Source organism: Pithys albifrons, chromosome 1 (genome assembly GCF_047495875.1).
Source record: "Pithys albifrons albifrons isolate INPA30051 chromosome 1, PitAlb_v1, whole genome shotgun sequence".
In the NCBI taxonomy this organism is placed as follows: domain Eukaryota; kingdom Metazoa; phylum Chordata; class Aves; order Passeriformes; family Thamnophilidae; genus Pithys; species Pithys albifrons.
This window is the reverse complement of record NC_092458.1, coordinates 18,987,567-19,014,107: the sequence shown is the minus strand read 5'-3', so window position 1 is coordinate 19,014,107 and position 26,541 is coordinate 18,987,567. Positions and strand designations below refer to the sequence as shown.

Here is a 26,541-nt window from a genome sequence, read left to right as displayed (position 1 = left end):
CTCTGCCGCACGCCGGGAGTTGTAGTCGGAGCCGCGGCCCGGGAGCCGCCGCAGCCAAGGAACTGCAGCCCGGGAGCCGCCGCCGCTCCCCGCGGCGGTGCTGTGGGATCCGCACTGCGACCCGCACCGGGATCTGCACCGGAACCCTCCGCTCCTTCCCCGCCGCCCTGCCCGAGCGTTCCCCGGCGGGAGGCGGCGCGGCCGGGCCGGTGCGCGCCTGCGCGGGAGGCGGCCCCGAGCGCTGAAGTTGGTGGGAGCGCCGGTAATAAAATGGTAGGTTGTGCGAGCGGGGGAGGGGAGGCGGCGAAACCGGGGACGGGAGAGCCCCGGGTAACCCCCGGCAACAGCCCGGCACTCGCAGCGCCGCTGCCGCAGCGCCGGGTCCCGCCGCCCTGCCTGGGGAGGTGGCACGGGCCGGGCGGGGGACGCGGGGACACACAGACATACACCCCCGAGCGGAGTCGCCCTCCCGCGTCCTCCGCCGGGCCGGGAGCGGGGAAGGTCACCGGAGGCAGCGGGGGAGGGGCCGGGCCGGGCATCGCCGCGGGTATCGGGTATGGGCAGCGCCGGCAGCGGCGCGTACCTTTGCCTTTTTTGGGATTGGCGCTGGCGGGGCAGGTCGCTGGAGCCCCTCGTCCCTCGCTCCCACCGCCCCGGCCCCGCCGGGGGACCCGGCAGGTGCAGCCGGAGGAGGTGCGAGAGGTGCGGTACGAATTCCCCTCCCGGGTCGGGAAGCGGGAGCGCAAGGGCTGTGCGGGGAGGGAGGGTCTGCGGGTGCCTCCGCGGCAGCCCCGGCGCTTCCCTGTTGCTGTGGTGGTGTCACCAGCGCTCGGGGAGGGCTCCGGGAAGGTCACGGAGCGGTCTGTGCCGGGGTGCGGGGTGCGCATCCTGCTCGGGTGCCATTAGCGAGGGGTCAGGCTGGAGACGGGACTTCCAGAGCTCCCCGCGGTCCCGCAGGGAATGCCCGCGGGTCCCGCGAGTCCCGCTGTCCGGAGCGCGGCTCTCCGGGCGCAGATGGAACCGGACGACGTGGCAGAGTAGTAGGTTGGAGAGCCGAGTCTGTTTCTTACCGCTGATTTCTTCAAATAACTCAGTGTTTCGTTTCGCAGCTAGAAAATATCCCTAAGTGCCTGGTGTTAACTAGGCTCGAAAGAGAACGTGGGGTTTGCTTTGGAGTTTTGCTCTGTTTGCAAAACAGAGACCTCTGTTTTGAAGTGTTCATCACCAAGTTGGTTGCTCAAAAGAAGTTTATGTACCCGAGGAAGATCTTGGTGCAGACACTCCCATAGCTAGACCGTAATGAAAAGTGGGAGGCAGGGTCGTGGTTACGCAGAGCTTGAAGTCAAAGGATTATTGATTATATTCTTAGTAAAATACATTGTAATTATTTTTTGCAGCCTTTTTTTCCCAGTGGGCACGTTACTTACATAAGAAGAAACTCTGTATGTTTCTTATTGTATTAAATTGAAAAATCTTGTAGGAAAGACCAAAGTCCTTGACTTGTTTACGTGATGCATGTCTTGTCTCAGGACTGTCTGTTGTCGAGATGTCACCATCCGTATGTGTAGCAGAGATAACGCAGAGCCATCTTTCAGCTTACGAGTTTGCTGCTTACTGCTCACTGAATTAGCATTCAGTTGCCCGTGATATTTAAGAGACCAGTAAATTTTCTTAGCTTAATTGTTGGCCCAAATCATCTGTTAGGTATGGTTTAACAAAATTGGAAAGTACGGAATAGCTTAAATCAAACTCTGTTTTTTGTTCTATCTCCTTCCAACTTCATGTCAAAAATAGTGTTGAGCTATGTTACTAGCAACTTTGCTCCCTATAAAATCCCTGTTTCTACTTCTGGGATGTTCCAGAAATTCAGGGATACGATTTCAATGTGGTTGCTGCAATTGAGAGAAACATTAGAGTAGTTCCTGTATACCACTGTAATAGGCTGTTTTGTTGCTTGATATATTAATAGTATAAACAAATTTTTTAGAGTTGAATTAAAGTTTTAGATCACATTTACAGCAATTTTATAGTCTCATTGTCACATTCAGCAGGCTCTGACAAGTCCACTTTAATCTATTTTCTTTTTGTCATATGTATTCTGTTGGAAATGCTTTCTAACATAATTATGTTAGAAATGCTTCTGCCTTTTTCAGCTGATGACTTAAAATGATTAAACTTTACATTGTTCATTGTTGCTAGGAAAATACTAGGAAAACTCTGTAAGTTGTGCCTTGTTAATTTCTTGTTTTTATAACCACTAGGCATATCTTTCAGAAGATAAACATATAGTTACATGAGGAAACTTGTGTTTACTGCTGTTACAGAACAGAAAAACTTCTGCATATATGAGCAGTAAAGCAGAAGTACAAGTTTGTTACTAGCAGAATATGTGCTGCTAAAAATGTATATGTAGATGCTGTCATTTCAATTTTCAGAAGAAAATGGTGTCTTTTTAACTGCAGAAGAACAAGGCTTTGTCTTCCTGTTATTCTGAAGTGAAAGTTGTCATCAGCAAGAAAAGTAAAACCTTTTAAAGATAGGTGTTAATAGTAGAATGCTGAAACAAACTTCTGGATTAGCTTCATGGCCTTTCCTGCTTCTTTTGCATCCCAAAGCATAAGCTTAAATCGTCTCAGAAGGACAAGGTCCGCCAGTTTATGGCCTTTACCCAGGCTGGTGAAAGGACTGCTATATACTGCTTAATGCAGAATGAATGGAAATTAGAAGTGGCAACAGACAACTACTTCCAGAATCCAGACTTGTACTACAAAGAATCCATGAAAAACTCAGTAGACAGGAAGAAATTAGAACAATTGTATAATCGGTACAAAGGTAAGGCTTGTGGGGTTTTTGTTGTGGGTTTTGGGGTATTTTTTCCTAATTTTATTTGAGTGGTTTTTCAGCTTTTCCCTCTGCCCTTTTTAAGGACTTCTAAACAAAGCTTGCTAGCTTTTGCTTCTCTCTGTGTACAGTTTGTGGTAATAAGGATGAAAAAGGATTTAAATGCTCTTGATGGTGAGTATACAACTTCTGTGGAGATTCCTGTAGAGTTGAAAAGTATAAAATTAAATCTATCATGAGGGAAAAAATGTCAGCTACATATGGCAGCAAAGTTTATTACACAATTTATTTGATTTATTGCCAGTGGCTGCTATTATATGTGTATACCATGTAACTTTCCATGGCAAAATAATACATATTTTTAATTAGTATTTGGGGAACTTAATTCTGTTCAGAGACAGTAGCATTTCAATACATTAAAATAAAAAATGTTTCAGAAAACATTACATCTAGCAGTCTGACAAAACAGTAAAGTAAGAAAACTCAAAACCCAGAAACTCTGTCCTTATTTTATTCTTCGTGCTGACATATTACAGCAAAAGTGATGTGTGTTCAGAGAGGCTGGGAGGGAAAGTCACAGTAAGGTGGATTAAAGGCAGAGTTGCTTCTTTTCCATATTTTATTACAGTGTTGTTAAAAAGAACAGAAAAATTGTAATGAAAAGATACCATAAGATGTACATGATCCAGGTAACAGTCCTTGCTGAGCTGTGGCCACCTGACATGAGTGTGTGCATTGTTATTATCTGTTAGAGCAGCGCAGGCTGGAATAATTGCCAGCCCCTGCTGGCATCCATACACCTCATGTTTTAAAACATGAACTCTTAACCACTTCCCAGCTATGATTTTATGAACTTTCTCAATGAAATAATGGCAGGCTTTGTATATACTTTTTCCTGTTCTTATGATATTGTTTCCACCTCTTGGTTTCTCTTTACATAATCTGTTCTATTTTATATGTATGCATTCTTTAATATTTCATTATTATATGATAACTAATTGTTTAGGGACAAAGAACCAGTAAGACTATAGCATTTTTTTTGTTTTCACAAAAACAAGCAAACCTTTTTGTTATATATATATACACACACACACACACACACACACACACACGTACACACACACTCCTATATACATACATACATATATACATATATATATAAAACATATATACACATATCTAAATCTTTCACTTGCTCCTCGCATGTCAGTCATGAAGATTTCTGTGTCAAAATATATATATTCCAATTTTTAAATGCAGCTAAGAATCTCTGAAATGGAAGTAAAATTATCACAAATGTTATTTATTACTCATCATTTTCTACCAGTGGCAAACTGTACCATTTGATTTTGGTGAAAGGAAATCCAGTCAGTTTTATGTCAGTGTTTTAAGTGTGCAGTGCAGCTTTGCCGTTCTGGCACTTCAACACTTAAGTTGTAAACTTGCAAAAACCTTTACAAGATTTGATAGAAGACAATAAAAGTTTCGGTTAAGCACCTTTCCTTTTTTCCATGTCTGGCTTAAACCTGAGTCATTGGCCCCACAGCAACAAGGAATTCCTTTGTTCTACAGGGCCTATAGGATATTACACTATACTGGAAATCTGAGCTGAAATGTCTTTCATTTTCTGTGGTGTCTTTTTATTAGTTTTCTTATCTGTTTATCCAGCAACTCTGTCAAAACAGCTATTTCATTTTTGTTTCTAGTTACCTGGATAACATGAAATATAATAGGGATGAAACAGTCCTTGTCGAAACCCACCTGAATTTTTTCACTCAGTGCTCTTCTGACCTTCAGTTCTTCAATTACTCCCCAAATATACAAGAAATGTAGAACTAGTTAGAACTAGTTGAGTAGATGTTTATTTCTTATTCAGGATCAAAGGTCCCTGAATTATACCATGGGTGTAATTCTTTGTTTAATGGATAGAAGTCTTTGTCTGGTTTGCTAAATTAACTTCCTCTCTGGAATTTCCCATTTATTTCACTGTAGTATTGGCTGAAAAAGTAGAAGAGATCTTAAATTAAGAACTAACAAAATTAAAATAAAACTTACATTTAGACTTGGATTTTATTGGGTTTTTAATCAACTCATTGGATCAGGGCTTAAAAGTAGCATGATTGAAAATCTTACCAGTTTAAGGAGTTAGTCTTAAATTTACTTGAGGGATGCTTTTCTCCACAGCCCAACTTAGGATACTGAAATGTCTTCCAGTCAGAATCTGGGAAAGACAGTTTTGTGTTTTGTAAACTATCAGGCTTTAAAAACTAAAGGTGTGGTTTTATTCTCTTTTTTGTCATTTGATTTTTTTTCCCTCTTCAATTATTTAAGTTTACATGCAGTCAGAGTTGGTTAGTTGGGGGTGGGAAGGGTTGAAGGCAAATTTTGTTACAGAATTTTTAAAAGATACGTACCCTGATGTAGGGAGTTAGGAAGTGTGGTTCTGATATTCAGAAAAGTACTGCTTACTACTCCTGAAACATAGTGTTTCCTCAGCTGTATTGTTTAGCTAATTTTTATGTTATGCTAAGGCATTGTTTGAACAAACCCCAAAAATGTTTGAATGTGATCTTTAAACATTTATAATGGATACTCCTCTGTCCCTATCAGGAAAGAGCATCTATGGGCTCATGTGATTGGTATGTTTTTGTTGGGCTTGGATTTTGGGTTGATCTTCTTTTTGAAATATTTTATAGAGCATTATGGAGAGAAAGCAAAACTGGTTTGTTGCCATTAGCTGGTGAGTTTAGGAAAAGTTGCTAACCAGTTTCTAGATAAGTTTGCAGAGTACTTAATCTATTTACTGATTCTCCTTGAGGTACTTCTAAAATTAACTAGATTTCAAGTGCAAACATTTGTGAATGTTATGAAGAAGTGAAGGCTTGTGTTATGCAGCACATCAGAGTTGTCATATGATTATTTGTAAATATTTTTGTAAATAATTACAATTCTCCTCTTTGTATTTTGGACTACAGACCCACAAGATGAAAATAAAATTGGCATTGATGGTATTCAGCAGTTTTGTGATGATTTAAGCCTGGACCCAGCCAGTATCAGTGTCCTGGTGGTAGCATGGAAATTCAGGGCAGCTACTCAATGTGAATTCAGTAAAAAGGAATTTGTTGATGGTATGACAGAGTTGGGGTAAGTATCCATATCTGCACAGTTGATAATGAAAGGCCTGAGGTTGGTTTCTGCTTAAAACATGTTCAGTTGTGTGAAGCTTTAAAAGCCCAGTGAGGCTGGTGCCAAGCCTGGCAGGTGCTCAATGCGTGTAGTGTCTTGTCTTCCTTATTTTGGTGTTTTACTGCAAAGCCTTACGAATGGCCACAGTGGGGGGCGAAGCAAGTTCTACCTGTGCAGCCAGGGAAGGCAGGTGGATACACAAATCTTTTTATGGTATTCATGGTAAACATATGCATGATTGTGTTAAGGATTTGAGTTGGAGCATGTGCTGTTAAAAAGTGAAAAGTCTGGAGGTGTATGAAGGGGAAAAAAATCACTGTTGAAGCAGTAAAGAAATAGAAAAACAGAAAAAAACCCATTTCTTTCCCTTTACCAATTTTTTTCCTGTTTTACCACCCATGCTTTTCTCATATTGCCTTTTATACTAGATACTTCATTTTTAGACAATATCTGTGAGAAATTGAAATAACAATGAGGGCATTGGTAGCAGAAAGGATTATTTCATCTGACTGTGATGTAACTGATTAAAAACAATTTCCTTCCTGGATTATGGAGCTGTTCTGGATAACAGACCTTGAGGTTAAACACTGTGTCTGTTTAGCAATGAAGTCAACCATTTATCATCATAAAATAATACTTTGTGTATAACTTTTCCTCACAAGAGGTGCAGTATTTCTAATACACAGAGATGTTAAAATGTTTTCTATTTTAGCTGATTACATTAAATAGGTGGTTAGTTACAGTTTATTACTTGTGCATGTTTTTTGTAGCTAAATAATTTCATTTGATCTTAGAATGGCACCTTGTCAATACCTTTCTACAACAGACCAACTCCTAGAAAATGTGGTGCTTGTTTCTTGAGCAGAGGTCCGAGCAATCTGTTGTTATTGACCTCATCAGTTATTGACTTGCTTTTAAACTTTCCTTTTTAGGTATTTATAAATTGTTGTGAAATAGTTTTTTGTGTCATCTGAAGTCCACTGCTTTATATTGTCTCATTGGGTAGCTTTGGGTAGAAATCAGAAGAAGAATTAAGATTTTCTAGCCATGGACAGCAATCAAGTGCTCATGCCCTTATGTTAAAGGTTGCCTTCTTTTTTTGTTTTTTTCATGTAACTGATTTAAAAGGTTTTGCTAAAACTCCTATGACTTCTGGCTTGGATTTTGTTTTGTAGCTTTATTGTCACCTTGCTGCTATGTTCTTCTGACTGTCTCTGGCACAGTTCATAGAGGTGTGTGATTTTTATCTCTCAGCACACATTGAACTGGTCATGGGAGCATGATGTGATCATGCTTGCTTGCCACTGGTAAAGCACTTACTGAGAATTTGGGATGATTTTGTTACATCCTTGGAGGAGCAGTGCCTGCAGTTTTGAGCCATGAACATAAGTGAACGTTTGAATGAAAAGAAATTCCCTGAGGCATCAATCCTATAGCATCTTTGGGATGCATGTGGGAGAGCATATCTGTTGACTAGATCAAGCCCCAGTAAAACTGAAGTTCTTAGTTGAATACTGTTGGCAGAATTCTTTATCTTCTCTCCACCAGGTACTCCTGTAGGCCTGAAAGGTATTTACTTTTATCTATACCATGCAAGAGAGTTAAAACTGCATTTGCCTTTTTTGGATCTTGTTAGTTATCTGTCCTTTAATAGAATTTTTCTTGAATCTTTAGAAAAAATACATTTAGCTATAGAGAACTTTCAGATGCACAATGTTATGATAGCTGCTTCTTATGAAACCTGTTTGCTTCACTTTGAGTTTCTAGGTACAATTCAAGATATTGGTAATGTCCTGTAAATCTTGAATGTTCATTTGATGCCTTGGCTGGGAGAAACCCTTGTTCTTTTAAAGTTGTGTCTTACCAGCTCAGGTGCTTTCACTGAAAGTGCTTCAGTCATTGTTATTCAGGGACGTGTTTCTGGTAAATTCTCAGTAACTTAATTCCATCTTAGCTTACCTGTGCCAGACTGGTGAGTGGTTTGTCAGCCTTCAAATTATCATCAAAGGCTTATTTTTACCTAGTTTATATCCTCAAGTGTCCTATGGCAGGAAGAGAATTACTGAAATTAATCATTCATTTTTGGTGGAAAGTGCTGAGATTAATTCTAAGCATGGTGTGCAGCTCTTCATCTGGGAGAGCAGCGAGCAAGGAGTGCCTGTCTAGAATAAAGCAAAACACTTGTGTTACAAGAGCTAAGGGGAAAGGATAGCAGATTTCAGTGAGGCTTCTATATTCCTTAAGATCAGAATAGCATCTGTTCATAAATTTGTGGAGACAGAGAAGGAAGTTAAACCACTGAATCCTGTTCGTGTTGTGTACTTAATGGGTGTAGGTGTACAATCTTCCACTTAAAATTCCTTAGTAAAGGCATATGGGTGCTCATATTTTTAAGAACGCTATGCACAGATACTCTTTTTATCTTAATTACTGTTCTGTTTTGCTCTGAAACTAAACCATAAAAGGAGGGGGGAAAGTAAAAAGAAATCTTCAATATTTACAAGTAATACGAAGTCTTTTGAACAGGTGTGACACCACAGAAAAACTAAAAGCTCTATTGCCAAGACTGGAACAGGAGCTAAAGGATCCAACAAAGTTCAAAGATTTTTATCAGTTTACTTTTAACTTTGCCAAAAACCCTGGACAAAAAGGTCTAGGTAAGTAGAAAAAAATCGAGAAAATGTCTACAGTCAGTGAAGTCAATTCCAAATGCTTCCAAGTACTACAGTATTCCCATTGGTGATTGTATAGCAAATTCATTATTGATTTCTTACACTGACTTTTCCTCTTTCCCATCTTCTTTCAATTAATCTCGTTTTTAATGTCCGCTTGGTACTGACAATTTAATGGATTTTTCTGCTACTATGGATGTTCTCTCACCTCTTGTCAAAAAAAGTTCCTGCAGTTCTTAGAGACCTGTGAATTTTATTTTTTTGCTTTTGAATACTGTACTGCTGAGCTCTTTGTTTTCCACTTTGTTTGAACTACTGAAACAAGATGTCCACATCAGTTCAGGAAGAGGAAAAAAAGTTACTGTTCTTCTAAGAGTTTTTAGATGTAGCTCACAGTTCTTTATAAAGTTTAGAAAAAGAATATTATGGACATGGTTCAAAACTAGTGAATGAAAATGGGCATACAGTTTATAAAGCATTAAATTACTATTTTTTATAAAGTTTGAGATTTGTCCCAGTCCATACCTTGTTTTGCTGGAGTAAAACCCATACACTGTTTTTAAATTCTGACATTTTAGTCTCTTCAAGTCTAGTTTGGGAATAGATGGGAAAAAACCAAGATGAAATTCACCTCTCATCAAATTTATGTCCACTTTCAAAAGACACTGTGTAGGAAGGAATTAAACTGTTTTGCATGTTGAATAGCACTGTACCATCATCACTGTTCTCTTTGTGCTGTGGGGTGAGAGAAAGTTGTCTGGGGTTTGTTTGTTTGTAGCATAGCCAAGTAAGGTAGATACAGATTTAAAGTGGCAAGTTTTAAAATATTTTTTTCTCAAGAACTGTTGAAAGAGTAGTGGGGTAAAGGAGCAGAATATTGCTTTAGACATCAACCAGGAGTGTCTGTTCCACATTCTTTCTTGGGAACTACTTTGAACAATCTGTCTTGTCTTTTTTTCTGAACTCTGGGCAACTTTTACCCAGTTTATATTTTTCTTCATATTGTGCAGCAGTTTCGTTTTGCATTGGATGTGTCACTTTCCAATGACCCAAATGCCACTTTTCCTGACACAAAAATGAAATAGTTCTGTAATGGTTCTGTGAGGCTGGTTGGAATTCTAGTCCCTTAGCTCCTCTTCATTAACTTAGTACTTTCAAGTTGCAGAAAAGGTAACTCAGTTAAAGCTGAGGTTGGAATTTATGGGACACCTGAAGAAATATTACAAATAGGTTTCTGTTTTAATTGGATCAGTTCCAACGTGAAACTCAAGTCCTTGAGAAATATGTTTCCAAAGCTTTTCACCTAAGCCTGTATGAAGGAGGAGGGAAAGCAGCCCAGCACAGGTTATGGAACTGAATGTACTGTTTATTTAACATGAGGAGGAAACTTACTTGTTTTTCATTACTTCTGTTTATTCAGTATTGGAGGCCTTTTCTTCAAGTCTGTCTTCTCTATTGTGTGAGAATGGTACTTTTTGACAATAAAACACCTAACTTCCTTCTTGCACCAAGAGCTGAGGTATTAACAGGAGAAAGTAAGAAGTGCAAAAATTTAGGTAAAGCATAAACTATAGAATGAGTTGATTTGAACTGTTGCTCATTTCAGTTTTCAGGAATTTTAGTAATTCTGGTAATATTTTTTGTTTCTTTTTCAAGTAATACATAGTTTATACTTGGCAGTAGTTTGGTGACATTTTTTGTCAGACTTTTTCTGGTTTTGCTAAGATGATGCTAGATAGCAAAGAATTATAAACAGGGGGCACTGTTCTTACTTTAGGGGAGATACACTGTATTTCTGTCTGATGTGAATTTGGATCACCATATCTTGAGTAGAAAGAGAGTACTGGGCAAACACATTGACTATTGTGACATTTTTGGTTATTGAGGGCAGTGGTAGCTTATCCAAATGAAGCCTAACACTGTATAGGTTTGGAGTCGGAATCTTTTCAGGGAATGTCATTATAGTCAGTGGAACAAAGAGATGGAGGGAAAAAATAAGTTTGCAGGTTGTTGTTTATAATAATCACAGAAGGAAGCAGTACATTGTAAGCAAGGAAATATCAGTCTTACTGGAATGTATGAGCTGAGAATTCTAGTTGCTTCAGCTACATTTAGAATAGGTTTAGGTGCTTTTTTTTATGTTTTACATCCTCTTCTCTGTTTAAACTATGTGTTTTGTCCTAAAAGGTAGAACTGTCCATTTTTGCTCCCCATCTCGAGGAATGTTTGGTATTTGTAGCCCATTGACAATGTGCTGTATTGTCAAGGAGATGTGGGAATTGATACCATCAATGTACAAAGTCTGTTTCTCTCTTACTGTTTGGAGCCTTAACCCAGGGTACTTGCATGAGTTCTGTTCAGATAGTTAAACCAGAATATATAATTAGCATTTTTACCAAATGAGCTGGTGTAAATCTATAGCTGTCCTAAGGTACTGATCTCTCCTTCTTGAGGGGAAGCCATATGAGGAGCAGCTGAGGTCTGTTCACCCTGTAGAAGAGGAGACTGAGGGGAGACCTCAGTGCTGTCTATAATTTCCTTGTGAGGAAAAGAGGAGGGGCAGGCACTGACTACTTCTCTGTGGTGACCAGTGACAGGATCTGAGGGAATGGCCTGAAGTTGTGTCAGGGAAGGACATTAGAAAGAGGTTCTTCACCCAGGGTGTGGTTGGGCACTGAACAGGCTCCCCAGGGCAGTGGTCACAGCACCACGCCTGACAGAGTTCGAGAAGGGTTTGGATGATACTCTCAGGCACATGATGTGACCCCAGAGGATGGTCCTGTGCAGAGCCAGGAGTTGGACTCAATGATCCATATGGGTTCCTTCCAACTCAGTATTTTCTGTGATTTTTTCCCTACGTGCACATTGGGTGGCATTCAGTGCTGTCCATGTACAGGATGCTGTTTAGCTCCTGCCCAGCTGTTTGCCTTGAAGTCTTTCTGGTGACGTGTTGCTCTAATAGTGTTTGCCTACTCATTCCTATACCTTCTCATTGGAATTGTAACTTGAAGACCAGAGGTCAGTAAGTTCACGTCAAGTAAGGAATAAAAGTAAATGGTTTTAGTTAATAAAGCAGAATAATCCAGGAATTCTTTCCTAAGTTTCAGTTGTAAAATATTCTAATGTGATTTTTTCTGAGGTCTGAAGTATTCAGTGCTTTTTCTTACTACGCTGGGAGCTTAAATCACCAAGTCTGGTAATGGTACTCATTGTTTAGGGGAGTGATCTGTAGACTGAAAGAATGTTACTTGATTCTTGCATGTACACATGGCCTATAAATGCCTCTATTTGAAAACTAAGCAAGTTTGACATAGTGTCATTGACAAATGGGAAATTCTTATTCTTAGTAGATAGTTAATAGAAACTTTTTATAAAAATAGACTTAATGAAAATCCTTCTGTTGTGTCCTTCAGGCTAAGTGCTAGTGCAACTTTTTTTTAACAGAATTAACTCTTGAGAATAAAGCTTACCAGAAGTACATCTGTGATAGGCAGAGTGGCTTAAACAATTCTTTTTCATGTTTAGTATCTTGATATATTGAAGCTGTAAGAAATTATTGGAATATGTGTAAAATGTTCAAACAGCAGTGCTTTGTTTATGAGTCATGTTCATTGCTCTATCAGTATTTTAATATGTTTCAGATTACTTTTTTTAAAATCTCTTTCTGCTGTTTTAAGATGTGATAAGCAGCAGTTATTTTTTTTTCCATCTCCCCTAATAAACATCAGGAAATACAGTGATTCATGGGTTGCCAAGTGGTCTTTAAATGTAGAAGACAGCGAAACACTTCTGCAGTGTCTTCCCTTTTGCCAGACAGGATTTTTGTTTAGTAAAACTGTTCCTTGAAGATGTTTTTCTAACCAAATGTTCAGTGGTGTGCTAGGAGTATATGCTAACTTGCCTTTTTGGTTTCAGTAATTATCAAGATTCAGTGTCTAATTGGCAGGGGTCCTCTGTCTGAAAAAAGTTTGGGAGCCATTGCCTTGACATAATATAATTTTAAATTTTTAATGGCTAGTCTCATACATCTGTGCCCATGCTTGGTTAAACCTATTGTTAGATTTTTATTTATTTTCTTTTTCTAGCATATAACTTAAATCTCTGTTCCTGAATTTTCCAGTTCACTTCTTACCTGACCAAAGTAAATATGCAGACTACAAGTTTCCTTAGAGTGAGTAACAGCTTTTTACATATCTGGCAATTATGTACGTGTCTTCCCTTAGTCTCCAGACTGAGTAAAACCAACTACCCTGTTAAAATTTATCTTCTAGCTCTCTGGTACTGGTATTTTGTCTTCCAACTCTTTTTTTCCTTTGCAGTTCAATTGATCTGTCTTTCTCTTGTCTTGTAGTACCCAAACAAACCAGGTATCTTCCACATGCCTTAGATATTTTGCTCCTTGTTTTGCATACTGTTAAGTTTGTTTGATACCGTCTGCAGTTTTCAGTCTGGTTTACTGTTGGGTTTCTGCAGCACTGCAGTGCACCCAGGTAACTTTGTTCTTGTATTTCTGCAGTTGATTATTCCCACTAGCTATGACTTTGCTCTTCTCTTTAATGAAATCTTACTTACCTACTTTCAAGTACTTTTTCAGTTTGTCCAAATAATACCAAATCTGTCTTCTGCCATGCTACACTTTGTTTCAGGTTGTCAGAGAACAACAGAGGTTCTTCTAGAACTTCTTTGACCTTTATGAAGTTCCAGAGATGGTGGGTAGCAGTTTGAGGTTGCTCCAGCATAGTGAGATGAATTTCATCATGTCTGGCTTTGCGTTGGGCAACAATGTTTTAAGACTGAATTTCTAAAAGGTCTTTCTGAAATCACTATCAGTTTTCACTGAACCTTTTTGCCTGGAGCATATCCTTGAGGAAAAAGTCTCTGTGTGCCTTAGACTTTTTTCTTTCCTGCGATTATCAGCAGGACACATCCTTTTTCACACCAGGTGCCATTTGTAAGGCTGGAGTGGGATGGTACAGAAGTCCTCCTTGGGAGTTTTTTTGTGGTTGAAGTATTTTGGAGTTACCTGACACAGTTGTCTTCATAATGCAGTGTGGATTCTGCTCCAGGAAAGCAATCTTGAGTGGGAGGGGTGTGCGTGTAGTTTTGTGTTTTATTTATTTTTAGAACAGCCTGTCTTGCATTGCTTTTTTATTTCTTCTTCTGCAGTTCCCCTCAAAACCAATGGAAGAAATTCTGCCTTTATGTAATTAGATGGGAATAATCCTCTCCAATAAATTAAGTTGCATCTGTTCTGTCATTCCCAAAAATAGGCACAGAGTTCAGTACACCAGTACTTATTCCTAGAAATAGGACAGCCTTTTATAGGAGTCCCTTTTCCACAGTTCGTGTGGTGATAGGAGGGAATTTTTATTTCTCTGTATCTGCAGGATTGCTGTCTCTTTAGTCTCATCCAACTTGAATGTTTCCATTTATTTTTATTACCTTGGTATTGTCAAGTAGTGTACTTCAGTCTGGACACGTGCTGTTTAAACAAGTGAAAGTAGTAGCAGTCCCCATAGGTGATGGCTTGTGTGGGTAGTGAGGTGCAGGAGGCAAAAGCACAGTGCAGAAGATCTACCATGACTTCTCTTTAAGCAGAAAATGATGTTCTAGTTAATGTTACTCAGCACCCCAGTGTCAAGTGTCTTCCAAATAAGTCTGAATATGTTTGATCATGATTGAAGAGGATGGATGGTTATAACTGGCTGTCCAAGTGGTGGACAGAGTTCAGGCAAAAAAACACGGCTAGGTTTCAATGCAGCAGTGCCATCTCAATGGCTGAATGTTGGATCTGGCATACATAATATTTAGACATGTTAAACTTCATCTGCATGTTTTCTATGTATTTTGAGTTGTGATAGGGGCACTTTGTTAAGGTCTGGTTTTCCAGAAGACTTTAAAGAGAGCTATTATGTCTAACTGTGATTCTGTCTGTTTAATCTGCTCTCTCATGTTGTTGCTACTGTATATAGTACCATAAATCTCTAAGTTTTGTGTGTTGCAGATTTGGACAAGTTTATCTCGCCTTCCACTCCCAAGTTTTAGATTTTCTACTGCAGTCGGAATGGAATTTTGTGTCCTAGCTGTTGGTTGATAAGTGTACTAAAGAACAGGATTATAGGTCTTGTGTTGCATACAGAGCAGTTCAGATTTCTAAGGCCATTGTTCAAGCTCAAAGAAAGGCCTTAACTTCATCTTCCTTTTCTTGTTTTTTCTTTTTTTTTAACTTGATACTTGCTGTGATTCTCTTCATGGGTCTCTTTGACCCCCAACAAGATGTGCTCAGGAGTGTATTACAGTTTGTTTCAGCACCAGGGAGGAGCGTAATGCATTCTTTCATGGTCTTCATCTTTCAACGTGGAAACAAAAAGCTGATTTGGTCCTTCACCACTTCTTTGTGATCCCTTCGCCTGCTTGCTGGCTCAAAAGGTTGTGCTTCCTTCTCTCTGCCAGTTGCCTGGGATCAAGCAAGAGAGGAAAGATGAGGAGGGCATTCAGACTTGAATCAGATATTACCTCAAGACCAGAAGATTGGCTATCTTTGCATCCGGTATGTGGACTTCAAGGAGGTTTCATCTTCTATGAGCAGATGAGTATAATGTGCTCTTTTTAATTGAAGCAACATCAGCTTTGGCTTTTATCATAGCGGTATCTCAAGATTCTTTGAAGACACCCTTAGAAATTAGGAGTTTTTTTCTTCTGTTTGGTTTTTCTTTCCCCTTTCCCCTACCTGATTATGAAAACTTCTTCCCCTTTCAGTGAAGATTTAGATTGATCCATTTTTAGGCTATTTATAGGAGTGAGTGGATAGAAGTCATTGAAGGAGGTCAATAAATGAATTTCATGTTTATTTTGAAAGAGGTCTGTGAATGCTGTATTTGAGGTGTTCCAATGGCCTTAGTCTGTGTGTATGAAACATGCTTTATTTTTGTTCACATTTTTCTTGCTGAAAGTGCCAGCAGTTTAAGAGAAGCTTCTTACAGAAGAGGTGCTCTGGTCAGAAGAAGAGTGTGGCATAACTGCCGATTTAGTAATGCCTTACTGATTCTTTTACTCATGTTTGGCCCTTATTTGGGAAATCCATATCCAGTCAACTTTAAGGCAAGTCTTGTAGTTTATCTGAATTGTACATGGAGAGATTTGCAGAGGCGAAAGGACTTTGGAAGTGACTGCAGTCAGGTTCATTAAGCTGCACTCAACTGATGTTTAGATAGACATCTTCTAAGTCCAGCTTGCATTCCAAAGCAGTTCAGTTTCTGCTTTTGTGCAGTTAACGCTTAGGATAATAAACATGAAAGGTTCTGCATGAGGTCAGCCTGTATCAGCTTGGCAGATGCTGAGATAGAGCTACTGAGCGCAGTCAGACCTTGCTCAGTTCTGGCAGTTCTCCTTTGATATCCATATGCTGTGCTTTACTGTTCTTCCCTGTCTACTACAGGCACTTAATCCAACACTGTGCATTATACATCCCCTAATGAAGAGCACTGGGAAGCTCTTTGTTTATGTCTTTGCAGGGATGAGTGGATCTAGCTCAGCAGGATCCTGGGTTTAACCACAGTTTGTTTTACTATCATACCTTTTGCCTACTTCTCTTTTCCCTTCTCTCTTCCTTCCCTGGGGGAACTTCCAGTTACAGTTAAAGGCTATTTTTTTCTAAGCTTTGGGGAAGTTGGTAGAGCATTTTTAGGTTGAATGCTCATGGTACTTTCTTGATACTTTGCTGATTAGGAAAGAAAAAGCTAATTCTCATGTCCACATTCTTCCTTTGGAGGCAGTCATTCAGAGATGAGGAAACAAGGAATTGAGTAACTCATGAATCTTGCAAGTATTCATTTGATGTTTATTGGTCAGGCAGTGTGATAGTCCAGTGTGAGAGAGATTGACACCAGTTTTCATTGTTCCCATACCTGCATCAGTTTGGATGACACAGTGTCAAAAAGTTCTGTCAGTAATTTAGGTGAATTAATGGTCATGTTCTAACAGTTTCAAACATGACAGCAAGAACAGCTCTTGCTGGTAGGGCATACTGAGGGCTGGAAAGCTCTGTTTGGCAGAGGATGATGAGTGAGTCCTGCAATCCCAGAGTGCGGGTTTTGCATAGCAGGTCTAAATAAACTGCATTTCATGTTCCTCACAAATCCTACTCTCCAGCCAATTCGTTGCTATCTGTTGATTTCTCTTTTTGTTTTCACAATTCTTTGATTTCTTGCATGCAGTGACTTCATTGCCCTTGCCCAAAATCATACTGAAGGCTTGGGGAACTTAATTTGATTCTTACTTTATTTATTCAGCAATCTCATAGTGATTTCTTTTCTTTGTTAATGAGATAAGCATTTGATCAAATCTTGAAAGTAGACACAGGCTGTTTAACTGGTAATGTATTTCTCCTTCTGCATTAATTATACTATTTGTTATCACTTCAAGCTTTCTGTTCAGGGTAGAAGAGAATGAGGGGTTTTAAAAGAAATTTTAGAATGAGGTTTTAATGTTTCAGAACAGATTGTGCTGCGTGGAAAATCCTGTCCTTCTGATTGTGAAAAGCTGATTTTTTTTAAGGTGTTACATGGCATGCAACTCACTAGATACTGATACTGAAAATATTTTGAAAGGAAAGAGTAAAAGAAAAGCTCAAACCATTGTATAATTTACAGTATATCATATGGTATTTTTGATGTCCTTGAAACATTAACCATTTAGCCATCTTATGTTTTGGATATGAACATGGATGTTAGCAATGAAGTCTCTTCTAAACTCATCTTTGACGAAGTGTTTTCTGAGATTCGTGTCTTTTTCTTTCCATTTATAAAATTTGCATTATTAGTCTATAATGTGGGAAGGATATTTTTTGGTACAAACCCAGCATATCTTATAATTGTAGTTTGATTTTTTTTTTGTAATGATGCCTTTATATCTAGCAGCATTGAAAAGGGTGTTCCTAAGACTGCCAAGAAATTCATGCCTTGCAAAAGCATCTTCCTGTGGGGATGCAGAACTTGAGTAGCATAGGGCCTTGTCTTTTTTTTTTTATATCTGTTAGTGCAGCACTAATTGTAGCAGATACACAGTCTCCACAGCATTGCTGTTCATTGATACTACTGTCAGCATCCTAACATAGAATTAGAACTCTGTAGTAACTGGGTCTTTCCTTTGCACCAGAAAGATCCTCTTTTTTGTCCTCCAGTGTGAAGTTTTTCAATCTAGGTAGGGAATTGTCTTCAAACAGAAGCATTGCCGTAGCCCCTGAGAATGTGGCACACCTGAAGGCCTCATTATCTCATGTACTGCATAAACTGGCATCACTACCAAAAGTGATAGTCCTGTCTAGTCCTTTTGTTCCAGTAACTCCTGTGGTAGTTCATGAATTTCTGGGATTACAGTGAATCAGCTGTGGCAGATTGACACTTTTTTTTATTTTTATTTTTACTGTGAACAAATTTTACCAAAATCAGAACTTTCCTGCTTGTGCCCAGTGGGGAGAGCAGCTCCAGTGTGGACCAGTTTCAGCCACTACCGAGCAGCATCCACAGTGGAATGTGCATTTGTTTTATATTATAGCAAACAATTCCTGTATCTCTGTGCAGGAGAATCCATTGCCACACACATAAACTGTGCCCCAACTTAAGGTAGTATTTCACATGACTTTTCACAATTTTGCAATAATCAAGTTCACCTTAATATAATGCTGACTTTGACACAAACACAGAAATTTCCCTTTTAACTCTTCTTTTGTGGCATCTGTAGCCATCTTTGTTTCCCTACCTGTACTTTCTTCCTTTTTTCCAAGGAATATTTCCATCAGTACTATGAACCTCTTCAGGTGTTCTTTCTTAAAGTGCATTTTGCTTAGTGCTGTCATGTGATTTGTAAGCTTTGCTTGGAGGAGTGGAGTGTTCATAAATAAGCCTGAGTGAATGAAATCAAAGCCAGTCCCTTGACAGTGAAGTTTAGAAGCTCTTAAGATTGTTCAAATTTCTCTCTTTTAATTTCTTTTGCTTTTCATATGGGATAGCAGGTAAGAATAATTAATCTGCATATCTGAGCAGGAAGTAAATGCTATTAATTGCTCTCTTGTACTTAATTTTTTGTGAAAAGCAAGCACGGTGGCAAAGACAAGAAGAACTGAAAGAAGTTTATTAGGGCGTAGTTCAAGTTCTGCACTGAAGAACACTCTGATCATAGTAGGGCAAACACTGGCAGCACTGTGTCTGTTTGAATAGGTAGAGGCAAACTGCATTTCTCTGCATCTTAACTATTGGATTTTATCTGGCCCCCAGCCCTGTATGATACAGGTACTCTAGGGACATGGCTATGTTGAGATCTGGATCATGTCTTTCAGACCTGAAGCTTCATTTCAGGTGACAGGAGCATCCTTTAATTTGTGATGTGATATGTACAATTTCAAAACCCATGCTTCTTTCTTGCAGGTACAGGCCAAGCTTCTGTCCTAATCTGCTATGACAGTACTTTCTGTTAAGCTTTATATTCTGTTTATACTGAAAGCACAAGCTGAAATATTTTTGTGGTTTAAGAAAGGCTCTGCTTTATTTTGTGGTTGCACAGCAATAAGCATCACTTGGTGCTGTTACCTGCTGGAGCAAACACAGAAGCCATTAGGTATTGTGAGTTGCTGAAGATGAAAACAGGCCTTCAAGGAAACTCTTTTTACCCTTAAGCTGCATCTAATATTGCTCCTGCTTTTCTGCTGGAATACATCATGGTGCTGCATCCTCCTCCAACTCTGTTTTCAGGTCACGGGTCATGATGCAGAATCAGGGCTGCTTTCTTGGACTTACATTTTCAGTATTGTGTGTAGGTGTTTATCTATGAAAGATTCCAGAAGAGAATTATTGCTGTAAGGGGTTCTCCAGAATCATAATGCCACAGACAAATGATTTTTTTTAATCCCCTTATATCCTTAAATTCCCTTCAAAGTCAAATGTATCTAAAATGTGGTAAATTAAGAGGAATTGACACCTGTGGATTTAAATGTTTGTGTTTTTATCAATATTTGGGTGTTTGTGCATGTAGTATATACTTTTATTTTTTAATTTGAAGAGTTATCAATAACTATTATGTTCTGTTTCTATAGATTGAAAGTAGTTTTAATGTGACGTGGATGGATAGTGACAAAACTCTTTCAGTCTTAATGACTTTAATGTTTGATACACAATTTATATTGTTATTGCTTGTCTTCTACCTTTTGGGTCAGTGAGAGTAGGAAACAATTCCTTATAATCTTTTTAATGATCTTAAAAGAATGTTACTTATTGGTATCATAATATACTGGATGTAGCATTAATAGTTTCACCAAAAGGAGTTTATTTTTTATAATGGGCTGTAATATTTATGTGTTGCTTTATCTCTTGCAGATTTAGAAATGGCGATTGCATATTGGAATTTAGTCTTGTCAGGAAGGTTTAAATTTCTAGATCTTTGGAATAAATTTTTGTTGGTAAGTATGTATTGTATTCCTTACTGCCTGTCTTGATAGTATTCTGACTGTTGTAGGCTGTGTGCTTCCAAAAAGCTAAAAAAAAAAGGGAATCTGAATATTTCCTTTGAACTTTTTCCTTTTTGAAAACTGATATAAAATAGTCTTAAGTCAAGCCAAGTTAAATCTTCTCCTATGTAATTTTCTAATTGAGAAGAATGCAAAGCAATAGAGTGTTCTACTTACTTGATCCTGTATCCTCCTACTTAGGAAAGTTTCTGCATGAAAGGAGGCCGTGATTGTAGACTCAGCTGATCATGTCTTTATTCTCAAGACAGCTGTGATTATTGTCAACCATATATTTTACCATGCTCTAACTCTTGTAGTATTAATGCATAAACACAGTCTTTTTAAGTCAGTCATAACAAAATTGATATTGAAATTTAGAGACTTTTAAGCAAAAAGTTCTTGCCTGAGTAATTAATTGACTAATTTTTTCACTAATAGTTATAACCTGATTCTTGACAATAGTGCAATTCTGTGGGCAGTGGAGTAAAGATGCATGAATTAAACCTTAGAAATTAAAAAAATGTTCTTATAAAAGATCTGTTTCACTCATCCATGTTTCTGCATTTGCATTTCTATGTTAAAAAAAGGTTACATAATGTATAATTTCTCATTTTTTTATTTTCAATTTATTTTTTTATCTGTAGTTTAGGAGAGATAAGTCTTTCTGCATTTTGTCCCCTAGTACTTAGTATGGGAAGTGTATGCTTTCTGAAATATTTTCCTGAAGTTTTTTCTAAATTTTTAGGCAGTATATTTGAATCACAGAATAATGTACCAGTTTGATCAAGAGGACTTGTGAAAACATTTCATGTTTTAACTGCCTTAATGCAAAGGCAGTTAAAATACTCAACACATCCAAATTCAGATCTATAGATGTAATTGAAGAAAAATCTGCAAGTTTTTTGCCAGCTTTGCTATGTGATCAAGTTTGTTACGACATACAGTTCTGTGGATTTCTACTTCAATAATTCAAATTACCTAACATAAAATGTGTTACTTCAGAAGAAATATTTAAACTGAATGTTTACTTCAGAAGAAATATTTAAATTAAAAGATTCTGACCTAAGAAAGAAGCAAGCTAGGACTCTTTTAGGTGTTTTCTGGGTTACTGGTTATTTGTTAAGACAAAGAAGAGAAAGAAATGTTTGTAAAATGTGTTTTTCTGTATATGTCAATAGAAAATACTACTATGGAAGTAGTTTGGATTGACCAGTACCATTTTTCCTCCATTACAGGAACATCATAAAAGATCAATTCCAAAAGATACTTGGAATCTTTTGTTAGATTTTGGAAATATGATTGCAGATGACATGTCCAACTATGATGAAGAAGGTAAGCAGTGTCTGAACATCTGAATGTGGTACAGCAGAATTAAAATATTGCTATAAATGAACATGAGAACATGTTGCTACCTCGAGTCTTAATTTATTTATCCTTATAGTTTTAGCTGCAAGTACAGTGTCATGGTTGTTGCCAAAACAGTAGTGATAAGGTTTACTGTAAATAGAAGTGAAAATGCTGTCACACCATGAAATAGCACATTATTTGAACATGTTATGCTACAAATCTCCATTGAAACTGAAGGTTTTGTGCAAAATTTTTGCTAACCTAAAAGCAGTTCACACTCTGTTACTAATTCTGTTTTGGAATGTGTACAGAAATACGTCCTAAGATATGAATGGCTCTAATAAGAATGCCATGGATTTACTATCAACTGGAGTTTGTATTTGTAGTGTGGATTTTTATTCTTTAAATACATTTTGTTTGTCTTAAGGACTATTGCTGCAAGAAGAGATTTAAATGTTGAATGTATTAGTTAGGTGCTTTTTTTAAGTGTTTTATCACGTCGTGTGTGTTAAGGCTAGGCTAGGCCAGAAATATCAGGGTGAGTGTCTGATCCTTTGTTTTTAAGGACTACACCAATTTATTGCAGATAATAACAGATGAATTTCTGAATTGCTTGACTTCTCTTTAGGAGCATGGCCTGTTCTAATAGATGATTTTGTGGAATATGCACGACCAATAGTCACAGGAGGAAAACGTAAAACTTCCTAACCCAGACTTGTCAATATGGACTAAGCACACTCCCTGAACTGCATTGGGTGATGAAGATTTGTTAGCTGAAAACTCTGCACGTTGTTGCTGGTTTCAGTGGTCATGATGACATTCTGCAGAGAAAAGTGAAATTCTTCCTTTCTGCCTAAGGGAAGTGATGGCTGACTTGTGGACACTTGAAGAACAAACTCAGAAGATAGTCCAAGCTGTTTGTAGGCTATTGGCTTCAATTACTGTACTGGTTGTATCATATAGGATGTAGATTTTGCATGATTTTATACTTTGGAGAAGTTTAAATAGAGGCCATTTTATTAAAAGTTTTGACAGCACAGCATGCCATTCAGTTCATGATCCAAAGTGAACACCAGCAGTTACATAAATAAAATTGTATTATATTGTACTTATATTAAAAGCAGTATTTGTGGTATATAAATTAAATCCCTAAATAAAATTTATGCAGTATGTTGTATTTTTATAAAAGTTACTCCATGGATCTGTCCTAGTATGGAATTGTAACAAAACAAAACAAACAAAAAAACCCAGATATGCTTTTTTTTAGTTGTTGCCAAAATTTTAAATTTGTATTTTTAAGTCCTAGATGTATTGATTGATTCTATCCTTCCTTTTGTTTTCTCCCAGTGAGACTAACTTGCTCATTATTCTTCTTGAAGTGCTTGGACGTGTAGCAGGAGCATTTCCGAGGACAGGCTGCTCCTCTGTGCTATGTTGCAACTCCACCTTTTTTAATTAACCATTTTAAACTAGGCATTAAGCAACCAAAGATGTTTTATAATTCATGTTTGACTACCATAATTCAGTTAGTCTTCAGTTATGTGTTTTATTTATTTTTAGGAAGGAATTGGTGGAACATGGATTTTATTTGTAGCTTGAAACATACCATTCTAGCTAAATGCAACATAGTTAAAAATGCAATTCCTGGCACTTCTCATGGAAAATGTATGTGAGTAAGCCCAAAGACTTAACTAGTTGACTTCCATGTTGGAGAAATAGCTAGGGATACGGAGACTTTATATTAATGATTGTAAGTATTCATGCCTCTGCATGTATTGTGCATTTGATTTTATCTATTTAAGGAAGGGGAAAAAAGAGTAAACTGATGCAGTTTCAATGCTGGTGGAATGGTACCAGTTTTCACGAAGTCTGAATTTGTTCAGTCATTTCTTTCTCCCCTTGTGTCAGCCATTGATTATGAAGTGTACAGAGGTCAGTCTCCTCTTCGTCAAAAGTGTCTTCCACTGTCCAAGCACAAGACCCTTTTACCAGAAACTGTTCAGCGCGTCTTCGCACAGGGCTCTTTCAAATGCTACCTCATCAAAATGAGTTTGTCATAGCCACTGTGAAAGTGTTAAAATGAAGAATTGCTAAAGAGTGTGTACAGCTATGATCAATGTATTTTCTTTAGTCAGAGCTGAATAGATACAAGAATTTTGGAGAAAGTGGTGCATTTAGTTATATAAATTATATCTGTTTGGATCACTTCAGATCACTTAAGTATTGCATGACAGCATACTGTTCTATTTTGTAGTTGCAAGGGTATAAAAGCTTTGCAATATTCTCTTAGACTCTAATAGAGTTTTATACAAGCAGTCAGCTTTCATTTATGTCAGTGCAACCTGCAAGAACAAATGTACATGTTGCATACAGAGATGGCCTTTATTCTTCCACTTGGGAGAATTTCAGTTGTGCATGATATTTAAAATGCAAGATTAGGGCATATTTGAACAAATTAGCACGTTTTCTCTTAGTAAGAGTATAGCAAGCAAGTTACAAATGCCTCGTGAGTGATTTATTGTTACTATTAGCATTTTTTTTTTGCCCTTGCAGGGCAGCCGCCAGGTGTCAGCGTCTCAGCCAGCAGCTGCCTCCTGCTTCTGTGTAGAGTTAGCCAGGAAGCTTAAAACAGATTATTACTTTCTGACTGCATCTTTTTAGAAAGGCATTTGTGTGCATGACTTCTACAGAAGTCAATGGGGATCAAAAGGTAGTGTTACTCTCTTTTTAGTGGATTTGATTGATCTACGTTTCCATCCCAGAATAAGCCCTTTCGATGTCAGTCCCATAGGCTTTGGCGAGTGTGTAACATCTTACAGCATCAAGTGCATTTACCCAGCCAAAAGTGGTAGAATGCTTGTTATTCACACAATTACCACTTAAAATGTATAACTATAATATAACTCCAAAGAAGTAGTTTATCAGTATGTGATGTAACTGAAGTTTCATAGTGCTGGAACTTGTGAAACATTTCTTTGTGCTGAGAATTCCCTCAATCTCACGAACCTTCTACCTTTTCAAATAGAGCATAAGAAATGCATGGGGATTGAAGGTTTTTTGCCTTGTTAATCTGAGCAAAAAGGAAGGTGCTTAGCACAATAATCAGTTTATATATATATATAATTTTACACACTCTTAAGCCTCATTCCTATGAGGATGCTTCATGGGAGACATCTTCCAACACATGAAGCGTGGGTAGAATATCTGAAGATAGGAGTTGCTCCTCATCAGCCAGCTTCCAAGGTGTAGTGCATCTTTTTCTTTTGGTCTTCGAGTCTTTATCCATTTGAAACCATGTATGCTCTTTACATTCCCATCCATAATAGCATGGAGTAACACCTTCACACTTGAACATAAACAGTACAAATAAACTGCTTTCAAATTGTTTCTTAGGTATTTTAATAATTATCTGCTGTCCACAGTTCCACTTTACAGGGCACTCTGACTCGCTTTTTAAGTAAGCTGATACAGTGGTAACACCTAGGCTGATCAGTTTATAATCATAAATGGTACAGATGTCTTCAAGTTGTTCAGTGCATACAGTATTACTTCACAGATATGCTGTATGTATTTTTAAACTTGGTGCCAAGTTGTTCGGTCTTACATCCTAGAGTGTTTGAAACTGAGCCATAGGATTTGTACTTGCCAATTCTAAATTTAAATGTCATTTATCATGTGTGTCATGCCAAGGAGAGCAAACCTGCAGGCATCTGCTCCTTCAGTGCACCTGGGAGATTTGCTGCTGAGTAAGCTGTACGTGTGTAAATTTTGTGGCAATGGAAAAAGGAATAAATGGACTGTCAACATAAAGGATTGAAATCAGTCATGTGAGACGTCTGTATGGTTTTTGTCAGCTTTCTGTTTTGGAAGCCTTGGAAAGGCTGGTGGGTTTTTTGCAATCTGGTTCATTTATTAGATTCTTGCATTATTACACCATTAGCCAGAAGAGGGCAAGGATGTAACTCATTAATTTTTTACTAGCTGTAATAAATGTTTGGTTTCCTCTGTGACACCTTTAAGCCTTTAAGAAGCTTGATGTGTTTAGCTACAGTGTTGTGTTCACTACATGCTAGTGACTGAATCTCTGCAATTTGTGTCATTAGTTTGGACTGGCAGTGAGAGGTGTAATTGCAGGGGAAGTGTTCTCAGTCCTGGCTCTGAGCTCTGTAGGAGAAGCAGTGTGCTCAGAAGTCTATGCAAAGACCTTCAGTGCTGTATATTCACCTCTCATTAGTTGTCTTCTGAAAGTTTAAATCAAAATCAGTAAGTTGTCTGCCATCCTCTCACTGCTGCGATCCCTCTCTGGTGCTTTCACCAACCACTGGCAGCTCTGCTGTCACACGAGTCTTGTCATCCTTTTCCTGTAACAGTGAAAGTGCTCATGCTGATACTTGAACCACGGCAAGCTCTTTTGCTTTCAGGTGCCAGCACTAGTAGCTTCCCTCAGCTGTTGCCAACCAGCATCTGGCTTACCAAAAGGCAAATGTCCCTTCAGAATGAGAAAAAATGTAATTTGTTTACAACGATGAACGTGTTCAGCAAAACTCGTTTTCTGATCTTTTCACTATGTACAGCATGGTGGGTAGAATTTGGTGAGCATGACGCACCTCTAAAATTAACTTTTTGGTTCTAAGCTGTTGTTAGAAGGATCTGCAACCACAGCTGCCTCTACAACCACGAGCAGAAAAGACCATATTTCAGACAGAGGGGTGCAATGTTCACCTCTGAATGAGAAAGGCTGGAGAAGCTCAGAGGCGTTCAAATTTTAATTGAGTGTTGGGATACTTCCTCTTGATGCATATACTTGACAAATTCCCATGTGTTTTTCCTTGTGCCTTCTTTTCCAAGCAGTGACCTACTCTGTTGTTTGGCAAACCCTATAGGCTTGATATCATGAGCACAGCTTTTTGTCAGAAGTGTAAAGAAAAGTCCATGCTTTTGTGGATTCTTTTTCCTTTAAGGCAATGGTGTAAAGCTGTATGAAAATGATTCATC

The 26,541-nt window shown here is 38.3% G+C and overlaps 1 protein-coding gene across 3 annotated transcripts; it reads left to right on the top strand.

Moving 5' to 3' along the window:
* Positions 1 to 9: 9 nt before the first annotated feature.
* On the top strand, positions 10 to 26,541 carry DCUN1D2 (defective in cullin neddylation 1 domain containing 2). 3 transcript variants are annotated; one of them, XM_071572329.1, is made up of 7 exons: positions 10 to 273; positions 2,616 to 2,832; positions 5,817 to 5,985; positions 8,554 to 8,684; positions 20,069 to 20,151; positions 21,435 to 21,531; positions 22,175 to 26,541. In XM_071572329.1, exons 1-7 carry the CDS (start codon positions 271 to 273, stop codon positions 22,252 to 22,254), a joined length of 780 nt encoding a protein of 259 aa, XP_071428430.1. In that variant the 5' UTR covers positions 10 to 270; the 3' UTR covers positions 22,255 to 26,541. The 3 variants fall into 3 exon arrangements, with proteins under 3 accessions (XP_071428430.1, XP_071428506.1, XP_071428600.1); XM_071572405.1 differs by lacking the exon at positions 10 to 273 and adding an exon at positions 290 to 554; XM_071572499.1 differs by lacking the exon at positions 10 to 273 and adding an exon at positions 573 to 702.